The sequence below is a fragment of the Suncus etruscus genome, chromosome 5, assembly GCF_024139225.1.
Source record: "Suncus etruscus isolate mSunEtr1 chromosome 5, mSunEtr1.pri.cur, whole genome shotgun sequence".
NCBI lineage: Eukaryota > Metazoa > Chordata > Mammalia > Eulipotyphla > Soricidae > Suncus > Suncus etruscus.
The window spans coordinates 75,714,034-75,736,464 of NC_064852.1; the positions used below are offsets into that span (position 1 = coordinate 75,714,034).

At 40.0% G+C, this 22,431-nt stretch overlaps 1 protein-coding gene across 1 annotated transcript in view; it reads left to right on the top strand.

Moving 5' to 3' along the window:
• Positions 1 to 22,431, top strand: part of TANC1 (tetratricopeptide repeat, ankyrin repeat and coiled-coil containing 1) — a 158,327-nt gene that overhangs the window by 58,792 nt on the left and 77,104 nt on the right. The window contains exons 3-5 of the mRNA XM_049773092.1: positions 6,344 to 6,448; positions 19,099 to 19,229; positions 20,170 to 20,356. Of these exons, the coding sequence (XP_049629049.1) occupies positions 6,344 to 6,448; positions 19,099 to 19,229; positions 20,170 to 20,356 (423 nt within the window). The remainder of the gene's footprint in view (positions 1 to 6,343; positions 6,449 to 19,098; positions 19,230 to 20,169; positions 20,357 to 22,431) is intronic.

Below are 22,431 nucleotides of genomic sequence, written 5' to 3' on the forward strand. Positions count from 1 at the left end.
TTTTTAAAAATTATCCCTTATATGGCTATTTCTAAGCAGCAAAATAGTCACTTGTGTGATTAAAATGTCAAAGAGAGTAGGAAAAGTGGCCATTGGGGAAGGTATGTTTGGAAATGCACTTAGAGGCTGAAGTCTGAATGGGGAGGAAACTCTACTGGGAAGCCAGAGAATCGTGACTAGTGGTTGCTGCCCCTTCCAGACCCACACTTGCCCATGCAAGGTGCAAGCTGGGGGCTTTTCTGCACAAGTGTGCTGGGCACCTGTAAGTTTAGGGCCTTTTAACCACTGTAGTATACATTTTTGTGTTTCTTTACTTCTTAAGGACACATTAATGTTGAGAGTCTCTTCTTCATATCATGTTGCATGGGATGGGAGCTGTGGGGGAAGGTGATACGGATCTGTGGTGAAATGGGCTTATGATCAACAATTCCTTTTTATTGTAAATCTTTTTCTCTAAACCTTGTTGGGGCAGATCTTAGGAACCTCCCCCTGCCCCTGTCCTTATGCTGCATACTGGAGGTCCTTTGTGCCAAAGCGTGATTGTGCTTTTAGCCTCACCTAATAAAAGAACACCAGAACCTGAATTTTAACAGACCTGCAGGTGTCCCCTGTGCCTAAGGAATCTTAAAATTGCTTGTTCAAGTGCCACAGGTCAACTGCCCTCCATCAATGGGAGTAAGAGGGGTGACTATGAGCAGGAAGAAAGCTGGCTTCCCAATGAGCTGATTTTCAGGCTGAGACTGACAGTCTTGTCATCTTCTCCAGAGTCTCTTGTCTTATCATGTAATGAGTTCTGGGTGCTTGTTATATAGTACGATATTCTGATTAATTTGGGGAGAATTAACCTCATGTCACTTGGCTTTCATAAAGCTGCGTTGGGGATTTACTTAAGGTATCAATGCCTGGGAGTGTGGGGTATTTTGGGGAGAACAACAGATCCATAGAATAGTGTTGGGTGGCTTTCTTTTGAGGGAAAGGGGTGGGTATTAGTGAAATGGATTTTCTAGTTTCAATCGGCTTCTTCATTGAGGAATAGTTTTGCATTCACTGGCACAGAAATGGGTGTGTTCTGGTTCAGTGGGTGGTAAGAATCTTGCTTGAGGATTGTAGTGCCCGCTGTTGCCTCGTGTTGCACTTGGTCTGGTCAGCTGACAATATCTGAAACGTGCGTGTTCCATGTCTAAAAGTCCTGGTGTGATGGTGGAAACAATAGGTATTCTCTTTCTGGAGTAGCATCTTCCTCTGCTCTCTGAAACCTTTGAGTTCCATTTTTTCAACTTGTTTTGGTGTTATTCTTTAAGAGAAACACTTTTTTTTTTTAAATTGGTAATCCATAACTGCACTCACCTCTCTTTGTGGTGAGCTTCATGAAGTGAGCTGGAAGTTCCAGCCCTTCTCTCATTGTCTCTGAGGATTGTTGTGAAGGGGGGTGTTCTTTACATGACTGAAACCTAATCACAATCATATTTGTAATCAAGATGTTTAAATAAAGAAAAAAAATTGGTAATCCATTTTGGTATAATTCTGAGGTGCTAACAAGCTCACAGAAAGATGTGTGTGTAGGTATGTGTAGTGTGTGTGTGTGCGCGCACGCACACGTGTGGGGGGGGGGAGCAGGTATTGTAGAAGTGTGATTTCTTTGGGGCTCCAGTGAGTTTATATCTTTTCTCTTGATGAGTTCCTTAAAGAGGAATGCTATAGTATCTTGTAAGCTTGCTGTGAACATTCTTACAGCTGAGGTAGGGATACATCAGGGCCTCACCTACTTACATTCAGGGTTTCTTTTCTTTTTTTGTCCCCTCCACTTCCCTCCCATCTCTTCCTTTCCTTTTTGGTTTTGGAGCCACACCCAGCAATGCTCTGGGCTTACTCCTGACTGCACTCTGAAATCACTCCTGGCTCATTCAGGGGACCATATATGATGCCAGGGATCATCTGGGCCGGCTGCACATGAGGCAAATGATAGCATCTTATGTGCTATACTTATATATCTGTTTCTAACATAGGATTTTTTTAATTCAATTGTTTTAGTTTCATCTCAAGTGTGGCTTTTGAGACTGTACAGTTATGAACTTCAGCCTTTCTAGAGAAACATGCAATCTCCAGAATAGGAGATGGATGTCCCTTGGCTTGGGAAAGGGATTGTGTGGGGTTGGGTGAAGGGAAGGAGGGCAATATCTGATTGGATTTTTATTTCAACCAAGATCCTTCATTCTGTTTCCCTTCACCTATGCCCCTGTTTTCAGAGTGTCTGATATCTTGAGAGACTGTATTGCCTAGAGTAAACCCTTCCCCTCCTCCTTTCCCCTCAACTTTACTGGCAGCCTTAATCCATTGCTCTTTGGCAATCTGTTTTCTCATTTTTAGAAGGTAGGTTTCTTGCTTGTGGTTGTTTCCTTTTTCCTCACTGGTCTCTCTGAAATCCCTTTACTGCAGCTTTATTGGTGTTTTGAGAGGGAATGAAGGCAAATGAGTATTTATCTGCTATGTTTAATGGAAAGTGCACACAAATTCTGTAATGAGTTATTGGGGGGGTAAAAAAAAACCTTTGTAGTTATACATTCATCTTGTTTTATTGCCTTTGAGGTTCAACTGTTTGTGCAAAGTAGTTTAAATAAAAAGGATCCCATTGAAGTAGTTTATAGTCACTTCATGGTGTTTCAACTAGTTAAAGTTAGGATAAATGAAAGTTATGAATAACGGACTTCACTACTCTGTAGCCAAGATGGGTTGTACAGTGGAAGATTTCAGTGCTATGGCCTTCTCTATGGGTTTTCTGGAGTTTTCTAGAATCATATGTTTTATGTAGGTCTCCTGGTTGTAAAGTGCTAAGTGGTGGTTCAGTACATGGGCTGAAAAACTTTGAATTTCTCCTTTGTGTGTGCCTTTAGACAGACGTTTAACAGATTGGAAAAAAAATGTGTTTGAATTAATATGTGTTTGTTCTTGATTTTATTTACTGCCACAGTAAATGCACCATGCATTCTTGGCTTCCTTTGTAACTAGCATCACTGTTCACTGTGCTGAGCCTGTGAACCAGAGTAGCCTTGGTTCTGCTCTCATGATTTCCCTTGTGACAGAAGCTCACATTTAAATTCTTTCTGGCTTTTTAGGGCTCTCCATTTGGGGAAGGAAGGGAACTGTATTTGAACCTTGGTCTGCCCCTCTTCAGAGTTTCTGCTTCTAAACACCTTGCTCTTCTGTGTTATACATTTTATCATTAGTGGTTGTCCTCTTAAACAGAATATAGTTACAAGTAAATGGATGGATATGGATGCTTTCAGAGAGTTCTGGGTGATATTTGGGTTTGATGTTTCCTGCTCATAATCACAGTTTAAGATATCACTTAGTATTAGAAAATATTTTTGAAGGGCATATGGTAGTTTGGAGCCTGAAAGTAGATCTGTTTAGAGAATTAGGTGAGTGAAGACTCCTTTTAAGGAGTGTGCTATTATTGATTGGTTCAATTCAAGTCACTACACAATAATAATAAAGAGCTCTACCTCCCCTAAGTTCCTTAATTGGGAGAGAGCAGATAAGGGGATACTAGTGAGCTCATTTACCCCATAGGGAGGGAGTGTGTTGGAAAGCATATGTATAGAAATGTTCTTGTCCCGGTTCCCTTATGTCTTAGCTTCCCCTCTTATCTTGCTATCTCCTCCCCTGTGCAGGTTTTTATATGTATGTTTTAGGTACAAGGTTTTAATCATATTCTGCTGTTACATAATTTACCTCTTTTACTTAAATTATGAGTTTGTTATTCCCTCCTCCTGTTACTACTTCATTTTAATTTTTAAAAAGCTCTCTTCCTGGACTAGAGAGATAGCCAAAGGGTGGGTTCATGCTCTACATGGGACGAGAAGGGGGCATATGTTTCATATCCCAGCACCACATGGTCTTTCAAGTACTATCAAGTGTAATTCCTGGGCCCGGAGAGATAGCACAGCGTTGTTTGCCTTGCATGCAGCCGATCCAGGACCTAAGGTGGTTGGTTCGAATCCTGGTGTCCCATATGGTCCCCCGTGCCTGCCAGGAGCTATTTCTGAGCAGATAGCCAGGAGTAACCCCTGAGCACTGCCGGGCGTGGCCCAAAAACCAAAAACCAAAAAAATTCCTGGACATTGGCAGTGGTAACCCTTGATCACCATCAGTTTTGGCCCCAAACAAAACTAAACAAAAATTTCCTTTTGTAATGAGGTTAAATATTATGAACAGTCATACAACTAAAGTATACATTACCCAGTTTAAAACCACTCATCCTAAAGTTGGAGATATTACTGCTTTTAATCAAGTACGATAAACTCCTTAGATAGCATAGCCAGTCATAAGATATGTGTGTATGTTGTGTGTGAACTGCATACAAGTTGGGTTAGTTTCAAAATATTGAAGGTTTTTCAGTAAACCTTTAGGTGGCAGCATCTCTCACCCTAAGCTATATTCCAAATCCAGCTCTCAGTGTGTAAGATATTTGGCATTGAAGGCTGCTCAGAACCTGCCTGAGTCACCTCTTCAATGTGCTGTAAAGGAGCCCCTGAGAGAATGAAGGGTGTGGTTCAGAGCTGAGCAGGAGGTGGTAGCTCCACCGGTATAGCAACTACCTACCTCGCTTTCCTTTACTTATGAAAAGCGTCCTTGTCTCCCCTGCATTCTTAAAAGCTTACTTTCAATATAAGCCAACTAAAGAAAACAAGGGTCAAGTAGAGGATTCTGGACCAAAGTGTAATGTGATGCTTAGAGAATAGGCTGCCATTTATTTATTTATTTATTTATTTTTGGCTTGTTCTAAAGCAGCTTAGTTTAGATAGAATTCACATACCATACAATTGACCCCTTAAACTGAGAAGTCTAGTTTTTAGTATGTTCAATTCTGGTTGTACACACATTGTTACGTTAGAGCATTCTTATCCTCCCCCCAAAATTTCAGATTCCTTAGCCACCATACTAAATTTATATACCATGCACTTCTAGTAGAAATTAATACTTTTTTTCCTATATATATTTGCTTACTCTAGACATTGCATTTAGATGATACTATATAATTTCTGGTTTGGGGTGGCTAAACTCTGAGTTCACAAAATTCTTGCCATTTTGGGGCTAGAACGGTGGCGCAAGCTGTAGGGTGTTTGCCTTGAATGTGCTAACCTAGGATGAACCATGGTTTGATCCGCCAGTGTCTCATATCCTCCCCCAAGACAGGAGCGATTTCTGAGCGCATAGCCAGGAGTAACCCCTGAATGTCACCAAGTGTGGTCCAAAAAAACAAAATAAAACAAAAACAAAACAAAAACTAATTTACCATTTCACCCACATTGCAGCATAAATCATTACATGGTTCCTTGTTATTGTCTAATACTCTTCCATTGTGTGAATGTCATAGAACATAGGAAATATAACAACATATCTTGTTGTCATCACTTGATGGATATTTGTCTAGCATTCATTTACAGATGTTTGTATGAACACATATTTACATAGACATGAAATTATTAGTCTATATGGATAACTCTGAATATTAATCTTTTGCAGAATTGCCAAACTGTTTTCCAAAGTGACTGTATTGTAAATTTTCTACCAGCAATGTGGGGGTTCCATGCCATCTCATTAAGAACTATAGATTTTCTGATAATTGGTGGGGGGAGGGCAGTGAGAGGGATGACTCAGAGACTCTCTTGTGTCTCAGAATCACACATTAGGCTGTTGCAGTGCCTTTTTTGAAGACAGCATGTCAGCTGCCAAGAAAGCAATCGTCTTCTCGGCCACATAATTGTTGTGCGTCACCAGGCTGATAAAATGCCTGTGATCTGTGGCCTCTGAGAGCATGTTGATATTATGGCTGGCTGCTCGTAATAATCCTTGCCTCCTGACTTTGGAGATACCAAGCAACCCAACTGTCTTTGTCCTGGTTATTGAAAATTCTAAATAAAAATCTCTTCACCACAGGCTCTCCAGGTTTAAACATGTCAAGATCATTTTTTTTTTTTTGACATACACTGAAGACAGCTGTAGAGATTTCACAGCAAAAGAGCAGCTTTTGTTTATGTCAAAGTTTACATTTTCAAAGCTCAGCTTACCCGTGTCTTCTTTGGCAACACAGCCTGGACAGTCTGTGCTAAAGTGTGTGTGTGTGTGTATGTGTGTGTGTGTATGCGTGTGTGTGTGTGTGTGTGTGTGGTGTGTGTGTGTGTGTATGCGTGTGTGTTTGTGTTTGTGTTTTTAAGGGAGGGTAAGGGGCCGGCTCTTCCTTTAGACGTATTTGGGTCTTGCTGAGGACACACACTGTACATTCTAAAGCTTTGTTTGCATCTGGAAAAAATTAGCCACACTCAGATCTTTCCCACTGCAGGTCCCGTCAGGAAGCCCAAGTATGTGGAAAGCCCCAGAGTGCCCGGGGATGCAGTTATAATTCCATTCAGGGAAGTAGCCAAGCCAGCAGAGCCCACTGTGAATGGTAAGAATATATTTTCAATGATTTCTCTCTTCTTGAAGATTTTTTGTATAATGACCCTCCATCTCTCAGTGAAACTTGAGTGCCTTGTGCAGGAATGCTTTGCTCAAATGAATGTATTTGGGAGGGTGTTTTTCTTCGGGCACTTACTATTAAGCTAATATAAATTCTTGGAATTATATGTAGAGTATAGGAATAGCTGAATGCATATGCAGTTTACCAGTTGAATCTTATTTCTTCTTGATTCTGGCCTCCCAGGCATTGGGAGAATAGGAAAAGCCAGCCAGTGTATAATTTCCAAGACTTTGTTTTGTTTTTTGTATCCCATCATTTTAGAATGTTTGACAACAGAATTTGGCTGAGAGGCTAAAACTATAGCTGGGCAAAGCTTATGATAACCAGCCCTTTTGAAAGCATTTGGTAGCTTTAAAAAAATTTTTTTAACATTTAAAATTTTAAATGTTTTTAAAGAAAACTAAAATTTTTCTTGAAATCCTTTACATATTTAAATCCGGAAATGTATATAACAGATACTAAGAATTTACAGCATTTTATAAATGTTTTAATAGTTGGGATTTTTTAAGCCATTTAGGATTTTACCTGTTTTTACTTCCCTTGGGAGCACTCCCAACTCACAATGTTTTGGTCCTAAATTTGTCTGTTTTGAACTAACCACCACCTCCTCTTTCTCCTGCCTTTTTCCTCCTCCTCTTTCTGTTCTTTAAAAACAAATACATTATTCAAATCCTGACCTTATGGCCAGGAAGATAGTGCAGCCGTATAGGCACTCACTCCCAAGCAGTTGATCCCTGGGTTTGATCCCTGACACAACATATATTTCCCTGAGCTCCACCAGGAGTGATTCTTGAGCATATTCAGGTATGATCCCAAGCCAAAAAAAAAGAAAAAAAAATGATCTTAGCCTTTGTGTAGGTGCTAGTTCTGTGCATATAGGACACAAGGCTTCATATTAGAGCTAGAAGAAAATGTAGGCAAGCTCCCCTATTTTGGCTGATCTGGCATTTTTTTTCCCCGAGTCACAGGTGGTGAGGACCATGGCTTATTTATGCTCTTACATGGGGGCATGTCTTGTTACTGCTGCTTGTTGGTGGAAAGTTGGGGTTAAAGTAAGACATGGGAGGCTGGAGAGATAGTATAGTAGGTAGGGTACTTGCCTGCACTAGACTGACTTGAATTTAATCCTCAGGACTCCCTAAGATCCTCTGACTCCATTACAAGTGATTTCCGAGCACCACTTGTTGTGGCCCCAAAAACAAAAAGAATAAAATGGAGTGGGTAGTTTTGGTAAAAAATAATGCTAAAAGGAGCAGAGAGGAGGAAGTTTTGACCAAAGCTGAACATCAGGAAGACTTGCCTTGTAGATAACTGAACCTTGTCCTATGTTCCACACTGCTTAAGGTTCTTAGAGCCCTGCCAGTAGTGATATCAGAGTGCAAAGTTAGGAGTAAGCCCTGAGCACTGCTGACTGTGGTATTCCCACCAAAAAAAAAAAAAAATTGGGAAGACAAGTTTGGGATGAGTGGAAAATAGATGAGTTAGGCTTGGTCATTCTAGTCACAGAAGAAATGCTCTTTCCTCTTTCTTGGCAATAGTAATTTTAACCTTTCTTTTTTGTGTAGGCACCATGAGCATTTGAGTTGTACTGAGGAGTGGGAAGGGAGAAGAGGGGAGAGTTCACAGGGGTGTCTGGTTAGGGCCCTGTTAGGTGTGAGGTCTTGCAGGTGAATGTTCCTATGTCTGTCCCATCTGTCCGCTCCTTTTTTTTTTTTATACCAGGTGTTGAAAGAGGAATAAAAACCTGTTCCTCTGCAGTGAACTATCAGTAATCGCATTTACAGAGCTCTCTGTCCATTTCAGACTAAGCCTGCCCTCATTCCCACCCCCCTAGAGCCTTTGAAGTTTTGGTAGGTGGGTTATGCCCCTGGCATTTTGGCTAGCCTCCACTCCATGATGTAACCTCTTCCTCCCTGGCTGGGAGTATTGTTCAGATCCTCTCTAGAGTTTAGAATTCCCCTGGGGTAAAAGCAAGGGAGGGATTTAGAATTTTTATTGTGCTAAGATACACGTTTAAATATTGCCATCGTCAGCTTTCCTCTCTTTGCTTGGTATAAAATTGTCTTACTTGAGGAAAGACTGCATCTTCAACTTGTTTACCATCAGAGCTACATTCAAGGACAATGACTGATATTACTGGATTTGCCTGAAGTTTACATGCACTCTTCCTCCTGAGACCTGAGTTCTCTGATTCAGCATTGTCACTCTCTAAGGAATCTAAAATTATGACATACCTAGGCTGTGCCTATGAACCAAAAGTTCCTTTTTGCTGGGCTTAGCAAGCAAGATATGTTCTCCCCTTTGTCACCTGGACTGGAGAAGGATGTAGTTCATGTTTGTGGACTGCTGGTTGTGCTGGGGTTACCACAATGTTAGAGTAAGATCTGACAGAGTTGTCTGTTGGTTGATGAGGACATGGTTGCCTAACAGAATTAAAGTCGACAATTAGTAAAGGATGAGGTGCTTTGTAATTCCCAGGGAACCTTTTAAATTTCAATGGGGTTAATTAAGTCTACCATATTAAAGAATAAATTTTGTGCCCAGGTCACTGAACCTAAAGAAAAGGCTTTATTAACAAACTAAAACCAATTAAGTTTGAGTGTTAACCTAAACATGTATAGAAACATGATGGACAAACTCTTAATTCCTAGGATTTAATATCAGCATGATCACTGAAGTTTTCATTTTAAATTTAGACATGTGCTTTTCATGTTTGAGGATTTTTACGTCTTTGAAAGAGATACTTTTCTGGATGCTGTCAATAAACAACATATCATATCATTCAAAGTATTTATTGAAAAATTGGAGATATTTTCTTGCAAATTGCCTTTCAGTTTCATGTAAACTCAAGAATCTCAAGATTTGGGGCCGGGCGGTGGCGCTGGAGGTAAGGTGCCTGCCTTGCCTGCGCTAGCCTAGGACGGACCGCGGTTCGATCCCCCGGCGTCCCATATGGTCCCCCAAGAAGCCAGGAGCAACTTCTGAGCGCATAGCCAGGAGTAACCCCTGAGCGTCACAGGGTGTGGCCCAAAAACCAAAAAAAAAAAAAAAAGAATCTCAAGATTTTCTTAAGTGTTTGATCCCAAACTAAGTTGTCTTCCCTTATGATTATAAATCTCCATAAAACTCTGTTCGATTCTTAGCTGGTTTCAAAATTCTAATCAGAGTGAAATAGAAATAAAAACAATGAGCACTTTTAATTTGTCTATTAATTTTTAGACAATTGTATTTATCTATAACTTGCATATTTTTAATCATCTAGGAAGTAAGTTTTTTGATATAAGCATATTTTTTTTACTATACTCTAAGGGCCAGTTTATTAAAATTTGCATTTACTTGAAAGCACGTATTGGGAAAGGCATTCTACTTTATTTAGTATTTTTATATATTTTTGAAAAGTAGCATTTTATACTTGGGCAAGAATGGTGACTTAATGAGATCCTCAAACAAAATATAATTCACTTTTCCTGTCAAACTTGTCCCAGTAAATAGTGTATCACATAAAATAAGTTCTTCACAAAAAAGCTTACTCTTGCTAAACCCACATATTATTGAGGAGTGGAATGCCACTTACTTACAAAACAATACTTCTGCCTTAAGAAAAAGATTTTCAGAAACCCAAATTAGGATTATTTAATTGTAATAGGATTCACAGCTATGTCTCTTTGCATTAGAAGCAAACATAATCTATTTAGGTTTGCTTCAATCTATCATTAACTTTGAGCAAGCTTTAATGGGGAGGGGTGAGAAAGTTCTAGTCTCATGAGTCATTGTCCCATGAAGATCAATCTCAAATATGATGAAATGGTTTTTGGCAGTTTGGTTAAAAAGTAAAACACATATTAAAATTTTCAGAATAATTAAATGTAAAACTCTCTTTTGGAGAAGATTGGGGGTTTTAAAAATATGTGCCTGAGTAAACACAGTCTTGTTATTCCAGATATCCAGAAATTTGTAGGAAATATAAAAGGTGTAAAGAATGATGACACCTGTCAGTTAAAAAAAATAAAACTTCGGGTATTGCAGAGATAGTGTAGGGGTTAAAGCACATGTGTAAGACACTTGTCTTGCATGTGGCTGACCCTGGTTTGATTCCTGGACAGTCTATGTTCCCCAGTTGTTGCCAGGTATGACTCGAGAACCAATGGGTTTTGTTCGATTCCCTGAAAACCAATTCGTATTTCCCTCAGTCATATTCTTCTTGATTTCCCAAAAGGTAGCCTGGCTCCTGTGATTTAATTTTCAGCTTATTGAATTGGTGATGTACCTTTTGGTAAATTACTGTATAATGTTTTAGTTAGATAAAATTATAGACATAGGAATACATACCTGGTATATGTGTAGTTAAAGAAAGATAAAAATATCAGTCGTATCTATTCCCTGAATGGATAGCAATCACATCCCTATCCTATGAAAAGCATTATTGTGTGTTACCTGGTTCTGAAGCATATAGGTTCTTTCTTCATGAAAGACTATAGTTTGGTCAAGAATTAAAGACCTATCTACAGAATGACCATGTGACAAGGTAACAAGTAGTGGTGACTAATCCAAGCTATGTGATGAATTCAATGTTGATGGAAGTTCTATATTGGGAAAAACTAATTGGATCCATGTTTGAAGCTTTCCTGGGCCATATATATAAAAGGTATCTAAAATTATGACATACCTGGGCAGTGCCTATGAACCAAATTTTCTTTTTGCTGGGCCTAGCAAGCAAGATTTTTTTATATTATTTATGTTATACTATATATACAAGATATGTTATACTATATGTTATTCTATACACAAATATATGAATGAGTAGAACAGAAAAGATACTAGTGGTTAGGAAATTATCTAGATAATAAAGTAAGACCTCAAAATAGAATTGGTTCAGAAGAGGCAATGAATGAGAAGATTGTTTAAAGAATTATGAGGACCTAGAAGCCATAAGGGAAAGGTGACAAGTCTTGGGGTCACTCTTAAAAGGACATGGAGAAGAGAGAACCCATATGCTTAGTAACACTGAGTCCCCAGACTTGCTGCTTGAGAGGATCACCCGACCAAAAACAGATGGGTATTCAAGAGTCAAGATCTTTATTACTCAAGGCAGGCTCAGGGGACCTTACAGGATGCCAGGGAACAAACCTGGGTCAGCTATGTGCAAGGCAAATTCCCTATTCTCTGTGCTGTCACATTGGCCCCTCCTTCTAAGCAAAGTCTATATTCTTTTTATTCTGTGAGGGCTCCTAAGAAGTGCTTAGAGAGCTAGTGTTCAAGATCTTTATTACATTCAGTACTTTTGGTGCTTTGCCAGAAATATTTGTTAGAGAATATTATTATATTATTATATGATTATTATTATGGTTTGGAGGCCACAAGCATGGCTGCCCAAGCACTGCAAGTGTGGCCCTGTTGTCTCTAGGACTGCTAGACCCAAGTATCATCTCATAGCTAGGTAAGAGCATTGAACTGTCAGGTTTTCAGCAAGGCTCAATATCTAGAAATTGACCACTAGCTCTTTAAGCACTTCTTAGGAGCACTCGCAGAATAAAAAGAATATAGACTGCTTAAAAGGAGGGGTCAGTGTGATAGCACAAAGAACAGGGCATTTGCCTTGCACACAGCCAACCCAGGCTTGTTCCCTGGCATCCTGGAAGGTCCCCTGAGCACCTCTCGGTGTACCCCCACCCCCCAAAAAAGAAGAATTTACTTAGAGAGAAGCTGATAATACTTGTTAGGTGCATTAGACTAGGGAAAAGGGTTTTGAGAGAAGAGGCTTGAGAAACTTGGCACTTTATCATGAGCTGTTTTATTCTTGCAGCAATTTGCAAGGAGAGAAATTTCCAGGAAAATAAGTGAAAAATTACTGTTTGGGGATTAGAGGGATTGTACGGGAGTGGGAGGGAGGTACTTGCCTTGCTTGTGGTAGATTCTAGCTTGATCCTTTAGAACCACATATGGTCCCTAAGCACCTCCCTCCAGGAATGACTCCTGAGCACTGAGCTAGGAGTAAGCTCTAAGCATTACTATGTGTGGTCTCTAAACAAACAAAAATACTATGTCTCTCAGGATGTTTTAGATGTAGGCATAATGAGTTTAAGTTGTAGATAGGAGATAAAGAAACAGAATTGATCCTTTACATTCCAAGAGTAGAGAAAGTAAGGAAAGAATAGAAATTAGTTACTAGCTGGAAATTACAGTTTTTATTTTCAAGGAAAGGAAGCTTATGTTTTGAACTGGTGATTTGTGGACCTATAACTATCCCTAAGATTCCTGGAGGCATTTGAGGTCAAACATTTTTCATAACAGTAATGAAATAATCCTACTTTTCTCAACATTGCAATGATGCTTCATAAATTACTAAAAACTCTTGATGCTGTATTATTTTATTTTATTTTTTTGTTTTTTTTTGGGGGGGCCACACCCAGTGGTGCTCAGGGATTACTCCTGGCTCTGTACTCAGAAATCACTCCTGGCAGGCTTGGGGGACCATATGCGATGCTGGGAATTGAACCCCGGTTCATCCCTATGTTTGCAAGGCAAATGCCCTACCGCTCTACTATCACTCCAGCCCCACTCTTGATGCTTTAGTAATTAAGGGGATATCACTATAATTTTAACCACCACATACTTGTATCATAAATAATATTTAGAGCCAGAGAAGAGAGTACAGGGGTTAAGGCACTTGCCTTGTCTGCACCCGACTTCAAGTTCAATCCCTAGTTCCCCCAAGCATCACCGGAAGTGATTTCTGAGCCAGGTGTGGCCTCCAAACCATAATAATAATTTTACAATAATATAATATTCTCTAACAAAGATTCCTGGCAAAGCACCAAAATTACTGAATGTAATATAGATCTTGACTTGAATACACATTTGTTTTTGGTGGGGTGATCCTCCCAAGCACCAGGTTTGGGGATTCAGCAATACTGAGCCTACTAGGTCAGAAGTTTCAGTGCTAAGACTCAAGTGTTGCTGTTTTGATTTCTCCTAGCAGTGTAAATCACCAGGACCACAAGTACTTGAGTAACAAGGCAGTATTCAGGACCTTGCATTGTACATCATGGCCCTAACTCCTGTACTATCTCCCTATCCCTATATGTGCTTTCAGTATTCTGTGTGAATAGGAAGGCCATATAAATTGCTCTGTATGCCAGAGTCAGAGCTGCTTGTACAGTTGTTCGAATTGCAACCTGAACAGCCTTTTACTTTTTTTTTTAAACAGGTTTCTTATTCCTTGAAGGAATAACTGATAAGCCATGGTTGTTCAGAATTGAATATTTGACACACATTTTCTTCAAATGGAACAAAATGAGCATGCCATTTCAATTAAAGAAAAAACTGACACACTTAGTTTTCCATGATAAAATTTGACCTTTTGAGTGAAAATTAGATTTTTGGAAAATTTGCATCTGTGACATTGAACTTGGCGGCTTCCCATGACTGTTGAAATTCGTGGTCATATTAATGACTGTGATATTTTGGTGTTGTATAATAAAATATGCAAGATCCACAAATCCAACATTTTCAAGTGATCTAATAAAAGGTACAAAATCTTGCATGGATAAAAATCCATTTGAGCATGAAAAAGGCCATTAAATTTGGCTGTAACAAAGTACAAAAAGTCTATTGACGTGAGTATTGAGAACTAACCTTTAATTAATTGGTACCTGTCAGGTTTTGCTGAGGTATTGAACTAAAGTCAGTTCCCTTTCCACCTGCTGCATGTCTTTCTGAGGCCACAGTTCTTTATATGATTCAACCAAAAGATTGTATCACAACAGTTAGAATGCAGGAGCAGATTCAAGAATACTGCTAGCATCTGTGATGTTAAAAGAACTATCCAGAAACCCCTGAAAGTCCCTCAGTCAAGGGACTGACTTCTACTCTACTAAACCCAAGTATTTCTTGTTGTTATTCCTATTAAAAAAAAAAAAAAGGACAGCTTGGGGCAGGAGTGATAGCAAAGTGATAGGGCCTTTGCCTTGCATGCTGCCAATCCGGGACAGACCTGGGTTCGATCCCCGGCATCTCATAAGATCCCCCAAGCCCACTAGGAGTGATTTCTGAGTGCAGAGCCAGGAGTAACCCATGAGCGCTGCTGGGTGTGGCCCAACAACAACAAAGAGGCAGTCAGAACAATAGTACATAAGGCAATGAGTATCTTGCACACAGCCGATCTGTGTTCAGTCCCTGTAACTCGCGTGTGTGGTACCGCAAACTCTGCCAAGAGTGATCCCTGAGTGCAGAGCCATGAGTAATTCTTGAGTATCAATATTAAATTATGGTACCCATTTTGTAGTTGCCTCTAGTTTAATTCTCAGCATTGCATGGTCCCCTATTAACTACTGGTATAACAATGGTTACCCCCAGTACCACTGGGAAGGAACCCCTTAAAAACATATATATAATATATATTATTTATATATATTACATAGTATCATGTGCAAATGAATAAGTTCATTAGCATATCAAGACAAAATAAAATGCTATATATAGTGACATGTAAAATTGTTACACATATGACATAATTCATTTTTTCCAAACTAATGTTTTAAACTGAATAGTTATTTTTATTTAAAATATTATTTAAGTGGTGGAAGTATAGCTTAGCTTAGACTATTTATCGTGCCTGTGTAAGACCCATAGTTTAATCTCTAGCACTATGATAACAGTATCTAATTTCAAAGAAATTTGGCTTACACAGTGTTTCTTACACAATTTTTGTGCTTTACTATCTGTGAGAAATGAGTTACACACACAGATGAGAAAAGTGAAGCTTTGAAAAGGTCTACACTATGGAGTCCAAAATAGCTTTAACATGAAGAATGCACATTTTTCTGAAACTTTAGGAAAGGGTCTGGGGATATGAAATTGTAAAGACTCATGGGCTTGCTGCTCTGATGAAGGGAATTAGAGAGCCATTAGCATGAATTGCATGTGAAGTGCATGTCCTAAATGTGGTCTAATAGAAGTGAATGTTCAAAGAGACAGAAAATGATCTAAATAATTCCCTTTGCTTTTTTCCCACTCTACAATGGTGTAACAGTGATCCTCAAACTTTTTAAACAGGGGGCCAGTTCACTGTCCCTCAGACCGTTGAAGGGCCAGAATATAGTAAAAACAAAAACTATGAACAAATTTCTATGCACACTGCATATATCTTATTTTGAAGTGAAGAAACAAAATGGGGACAAATACAATTTGTGATTCTATGAAAACATTATCAGGAGGAATAGCTTTCGCCACTTGTTTAATGGAGTCTGGAGTGTGTGAAACCAATTAATCTCTTGAGTTCCGAATCTAGCCATCCTGAATTATTTAGATATTTAAATCTGAGCTATGTGAAGTGTTTCTAAGAGATGTGATCACCAGCTCTTGCTACTAGTATTGGGTAAGGTACACTTATTGTTGATAAGTAAATACTACCTACATGAATGAAAATGCTCTGCATTTAAGTAAACATTTATATTTTGTTTCAGGGGCCCTATTAGAGTCCGCATTAGCTTAAGGAAAATCATATCTAGCTGTTCAACTCTAAATAATTGATGATGACTCTAGAAGCACAAACATTTTAGTATTTTGGTGTGAGATCCCAAGCAACTCGGCTTTTCTAAAAGGACTGTTAACACCTCTCAAAGGGTTCTTGTGCTAAAGTAGTTCACTGAGAAAAAGCTCTGCATGTTATAGAAGGCTTGGAATAGCTCGGCATGAATTAAAGAATTCAGATTGATGAGGATAGGTGGTACTGAGGGGAAGATTTTTGAGAATAGACAACATTACGAAAAGACTGTTAAGAAGCAATTGGAAGAAATAAAATTACATTGGCTTAATGGACCCAAAATTTAAAAAAAAAAAAAGGACATCTGCGCATTCACTTTAAATCCAAGGAGAGTTTTAGAACTTTGATAGCCTCAGAGTCTAGAACAGTGAAGAAAATAAATCATTTGTGAATTTGGGTGTTGTCAGTTCAGACATTATACTTGGAATAGGTACTGTTCCATAGATGTCGGAAGGGGTAAATAACTAGCTATTTGGGATATATATTTTAATAATGACCTTGAGAATCTTGGGTACCCACAGAAGCAAGGCAGCAATGACTGATGCGGTGCACCCTTTCCTCTACTAAGCACACAGGGTGCAGTGTCTTTGAAGGTGCCGAAGTTGAGCCATATGCGATGGCCTGGCTCGCTGTCGGGGTAAATTCTGTAGCAGCCACGCCTGCACAGCTGTTCTCTCTACCTCCACAGCAGCTGCCAACTGGGAGTAGTTTCTGGCTCTCTCCCCGGAGTGTTTCAGGTTGAACCAGAAGTTAAGACATTCTGGGGCACAGTCACAACTGGGTAGTTGTAGAAAGATTGTTTCCAAAGGAAAGGGGTGTGTGACCCAGAGAAACTGCTGAGCTCTGTCCCCTCACCCACTTACTTGCCTTCCCATCTGTGTCCTGTTCTCTGCTCTGGTCCAGCTGCCTCCAGAGATAAAGCAGCTGCCCTGCCTGGGCCTTGGGTGTGGGCAGGCAGGACAGAGCAGGCTCTGAAGTCTGAAGTCGGTTGGCCTGGGTTGTGGGTGTGCCTGGTTTATGCTGATTTGGTTGGGTTCCTGCCTCCTTTCTCAAATGCCCAGGTATCTTAAGAATTAAAATGTGGTTGGAGATCTGTGGTGAGAAGGTATCTTGTAGAGAGTGCCTTTAAGAGCCACCTAGGGTGGACCACACCTCTTTGTAGTATGATTTTAACACTCTTAGTAGTAAAATATAAAGATTCTTCTTACCAAGAGCAGTTAAGCCTTGGGTATCTTGCCCCTATGGTTTTCTATAGTCATCAAGTAATACCTTGAATAGACAAACTCTTCACACCCCAAATATAGCCTTTGTGAACAAGCAAAGAGTGAAGAAAGGGATTCTTTTACTTCCTTGAAGGAAAAAGCTAACATAGTTTCCCTGTAACTGTCAACTTGGGACTATGATTTAGCAAAACTCATAGGCAAATAAGGATGATAGAAGCCTTCTTAGCTGTGTTCATTTTGATTTTTTTGCAGTATCTTAGGAAAGGCAGGTTATCATAGAACATTGGTGGTCATATTTTAGATTGAATAGCTCAAAACCCTATATTATCTGTAGAGCCCCATGTCCAGGTTGGTGAATGTATTGCTCTAGGTACTTAGACAACAAAAAAGGATAAAAACATTAAGATATTAAGTAATATTTATAGGCTACTTACTATATATTCAAACTTTTCTAAACATATTTGCTTATACATTATTTTATTCCCTGATAGAGGCGAATTCAGCACTCTAAGTGAGATGTTAAAATGATACAAAGATAATATTGTCACAATTTATTACACAGGGCCTCTTGAATATAATGTTAACCTACAGCTCAACATTGAAGTCAAATAAAAGCAAAATGCTTTTAAGTGCAAAAAGTCAAGTGACTGGTGTTAGGAAGCCCTTATAGGGGCAGAGCTTACAGTGTTCTCTGAGGACTTCAGCTATCATATGCCTCTGGCATTGCCATGGTACATTGCACACATTGCATACTCTCTATTGAGCTTTTTACTGCAAGACTGTCGATACCAGATCTTGGCATGTGGTGCCTGCTGGGTCATGTCTCTTAGGACACATTTTACTGGGATTTAAAAATCTCGGTTTCAGTGTAGATTCTTGATGATCTGGTTTCAGATTCACCCCAACATCCAAATAGCTTGGGTCTCTGCCCACTTGCCACTTAGATTTTACTTACTTTAATTCTTTTCAGCTTCCTTTGGACTTTGAATACAAGTGCTCTTTAAAATTAAGATAGGGGAAGGGCCGGAGAGATAGCGTGGAGGTTAGGCGTTTACCTTTCATGCAGAAGGATGGTGGTTCGAATCCTGGCATCCCATATAGTCCCCTGTGCCTTCCAGGGGTGATTTCTGAGCGTAGAGCCACAAGTAACCCAAATATATATATAATATAATATATATAATATATATACATATATATATAATAAGATAGGGGGATAGAAAGATAGGATAAAGACTAAAGTGCTTGCCTTGCATGCAGCCAACCCTGATTCGATCCCTAGCTTCAGTTATGGTCCTCTCAGAGGACCTCCAAAAGTAATCCCTGAGCAAAGACCAGGTGTGTTTTCAATCTCCTCCAAAACAAAAAATAAAAGGAAGATGAGAGTTGGGGAATGTAGCTCATACCCTGCATCTGTGAGGTCATGTGGTCGATCTACAGCACTGTTAAATAATATAGCAATAATAATGTTAAGTAAATAAAAGCAAGATGCTTTTTTCTGCCCTTGGTATCTGACTTACTTTTTTTTACATGACATGGGAATGGGCTTTTGCTGTCACATTATGACACTGTTCCTCTGATTCAAGCCAAATATTTCACTCTCTGTACTTGGCATTTCTCTCGTATTGCTTTCTTAACCTGTCACAGCCTCTTAATTAGAATGTATAGCTCGAGGACAGACAGCATTGTCAGACTTGTGCATTTTATAAAAATATACAAAAGCACCAGACAAGCAGCTGTAATGCCAACTCATCCAGATGCAATACTGAAATTCCCCAGAGGAGCATCTTCATTGTTTTCTTTCTTTGTTCCAGAAGCAAAGGCCGATAATGAACCGAGCTGTTCACCGGCAGCTCAAGAACTGTTGACAAGACTGGGATTTTTACTGGGAGAAGGGATCCCAAGTGCCACACACATAACCATTGAAGAAAAAAATGAAACCATGGTAAATACTTGAGGAAGACACTGCATTTCCTACCTGCTGAGAGGATGCTGAGGGACCATCTTCTCCCCCTCCTTGAGTGGGAAGCCATTGTTCAGTCCATTGAGAACCTGGGGTTTTTTTCATCAGGGAGGTGGGCAAAGGCAGAGGGCACAGGACTTTAGCCTTTCCTCACCACTAGAGAAGAGCGGTTAAATGGGCAAAAAGGTTGAAAGAAACCCCTAGTAATGACACAATCTTGTGTTTTCACAGAACCTCTTCTCATCAGCCTGCAGTGGGGGAATGCATTAGTGGTTAGGATTTTGGAGGGTCAGTAGGGTGAGGAAAAGATTTATAGGAGAAGAGGCAGAGACAAAATGAGAGCAATTGCTTCATTTCATAGCAATCACTTCCCGTGCCAGGGAGCAGCAGCCTGCATTTGGGAGACAGTGTGTGCGTGTGTGTAGCAGTGAGGGCTGGGAAAGTCGACCCCTGCCACTGTCCCCAGGAGGGAGACTGTGCTGATTGAGATGGCAGTGCCTACCAGTCTTCTCCCCGATCATGCTGCCCATAAATCCTCCAGCATTGAATCAGGTTGCTGTGCTGCTGAAACATGACAGAAGCTGAGTTCCCAGATTTCCTGTGCAGAGGTCAAAGAACCCATTTGTTTTCTGTGGACTTTAAATGAGAGGAAGCCTCCTATTCATTGTCTCTATTTTATGAATATCTGTTTCCACTGAATTATTTTTAAGATGGCCTTTTTAATAGAAAAAGAAAATCACTGGGGTGGGAAGGGGGGGAAACAGAACAAGGCTAAATTTTCCTTTTAAAATTTAGAAGACCATAAAGTACCCTAGATTCTAAAAATTCCTCCATTTCCCTGTTAGTTTCATTGTTTTTGCGTCAAAAATGAGATACTGTCCCGGGTAAGCCTTGCTAACTCCTCCTTCCATTCATCTTGCAGTGCACAGCTCTGAGCCAAGGCATCAGTCCTTGCTCCACACTAACAAGCAGCACCGCATCTCCTAGCACCGATAGTCCCTGCTCAACCTTGAATAGCTGTGTCAGCAAGACGGCAGCCAACAAAAGTCCCTGTGAGACCATTAGCAGCCCTAGTTCCACCCTGGAAAGCAAGGACAGTGGAATTATAGGTAAGCAGCACACAGCACTGCTCGGGATTGTCATGGCTCTGTGTATCAGCTAGAGCCTGCAGCAGGCACTTCTGTAGAGGGTGTTAGCATGACCTCTGAAGGTCCTTCTGCCGAACCCCGCCTTCTCCTTAACAGACTGCATTGCCCTCTCGTACAGAGAATGAAGCATCATTCGGCTTTCACTTACCTTGGTGTTAACTCGAGACTCATTAGGTAAAAAAAAAAAATTCCAGATCAGATCTGGCCTGTGAAGTTAAGGTCTTCTTCCTTCCTAAACCATTAATTTTCTTGAGGGTGGAGAAAACAGGTCCAGAGGACACTTAGCAGGGCAGTGACATTCCTGCATATTGAGAAGCCTTCCCAGCCCATGTCAAGGTCAGTTATTTCTCCCAGCCTTTTTTTTTCCCCCTTACACAATGCTTACTTAACTGTCATCATTAGTTTCTTAGAAACTGCAACTTAAAGTGAAATGACATACTAGTTACCACATCCCCAGGTACTATCATTTCGCTCAATTTAGACTGGGATTGTTTTTTTCCTCATTAATGTTACAATGAAATGATGTTTCACGACGTGTCATTTGAGGACCCGCTATACTGGTGGTGGCATCACCTAAGGACATCTCCATCAATGACAAGCCATCTTTACAACCATCTCTATAAGCAGCTTTGGTGTGTCATGGCCTCTGCACTGTCTAGTTTTGTGTCATAGTGAACACTCTGATGTTCCTAGGATGAAGCTGCCAACTGAAGAATTTCTCAGATTACTTCCCTATAGAATGATGAATGACTGCAGTGCAGTGTTTCTCAACCAGTTTCTGACGTTGGCCCCCTTCTAATCTTGCTTTTTTTCCCCTATGGTTTTCCTGGCCATTTACTTGATTTTCAGTCTCTCTTGAATTATGCTGGGTTCCCACAGAAGAGCATATATAGTCCTCAATGAAGAAATGCTGTAGTGAGATCTGCCTTCTGTTGAGATCAGTATTTTGTTAGAGTACCTCCCTTCCTTCCTCCCTTCATTCCTCCACAGTAGCTCTGGTTTTTCCAAGCAGGGTGAGGAGACTGGGGGTTTTGTCCTGGCTGACTCTAAATTCAGTGTTTCGAACAACATCACAGTTCTTCACACAGTTCTTTCCTTTTTTTTTTTTTTTTTATAAAATTAATAAATCCAGTAATTTCTAGTCTCAAGGGCACATGAGAATTAGTCAGAGAAAGTTAGAGACTTTACATTTGGATTTCATTACAGATAATATGCATTTCTGTTTCTGTAGATAGGTGTGGGCCACTGTGTTCTCAGGCCTCCAGCTTGGCATCTTTTAGCTAATGGGCCCTTGAAGGGGTGTCCACGTACCCCTCTGTCTGAATCACATGCTGTTGAAGGTCAGCTCTGCTGAGCAGTGTGCCTCACATCTGGGCTCTTTGCTTGTCTTTGAAGGATGGGTTACATTAATTTTAGACCGAAGCCTACTTTCCCATTAATATGTAATCAAAGGAAATTGTATTCTCTTGTCTTATTCAATCACCTGCAATCCCTTTCAACTATAATTTAAAAAACCAAACTGCAGGCTTACTAATTTGTTTTGGACATTACCCTAGAAAATTGTCTGTGAGATTCCTGGAAATGGGTTTATGAGTTCCCTGTTCTGGGCTCCCCATAGCTGCTTCTGTGAAGACTCCTCCACTTATCTCTTCTCAGTTTTTACTTGGATCAGAATCTGCAGTGGGTTCTTAAATTTTTCAGTCTAAGTGATTGAGTGAGTGAGGTGTCATTCACATGTGTTTTGCTTGCCCATGTAAACCACTTTGATTGATCTTGGTATATTCAGAGTTGCTCAGTTCTCACCACAGTCTAGCTTTTGAACATTCCCCCCAAACCCATGTACCCATTAGAAGATGTCACATCCCATTTCCCTCAAAGCCCAACTCAACTGGTAATAAACAGTAGATGAGGTTTTTGTGGCAGATAGAATTTCTTTTCACACAGCTCAAACTTTCCAAGGAGCTTATTTTGCTAATTCCCAGTCTAATTCACTTTATTCCCCCCACCTGCTGTGTAGTAGAATCCAACTAATTTTT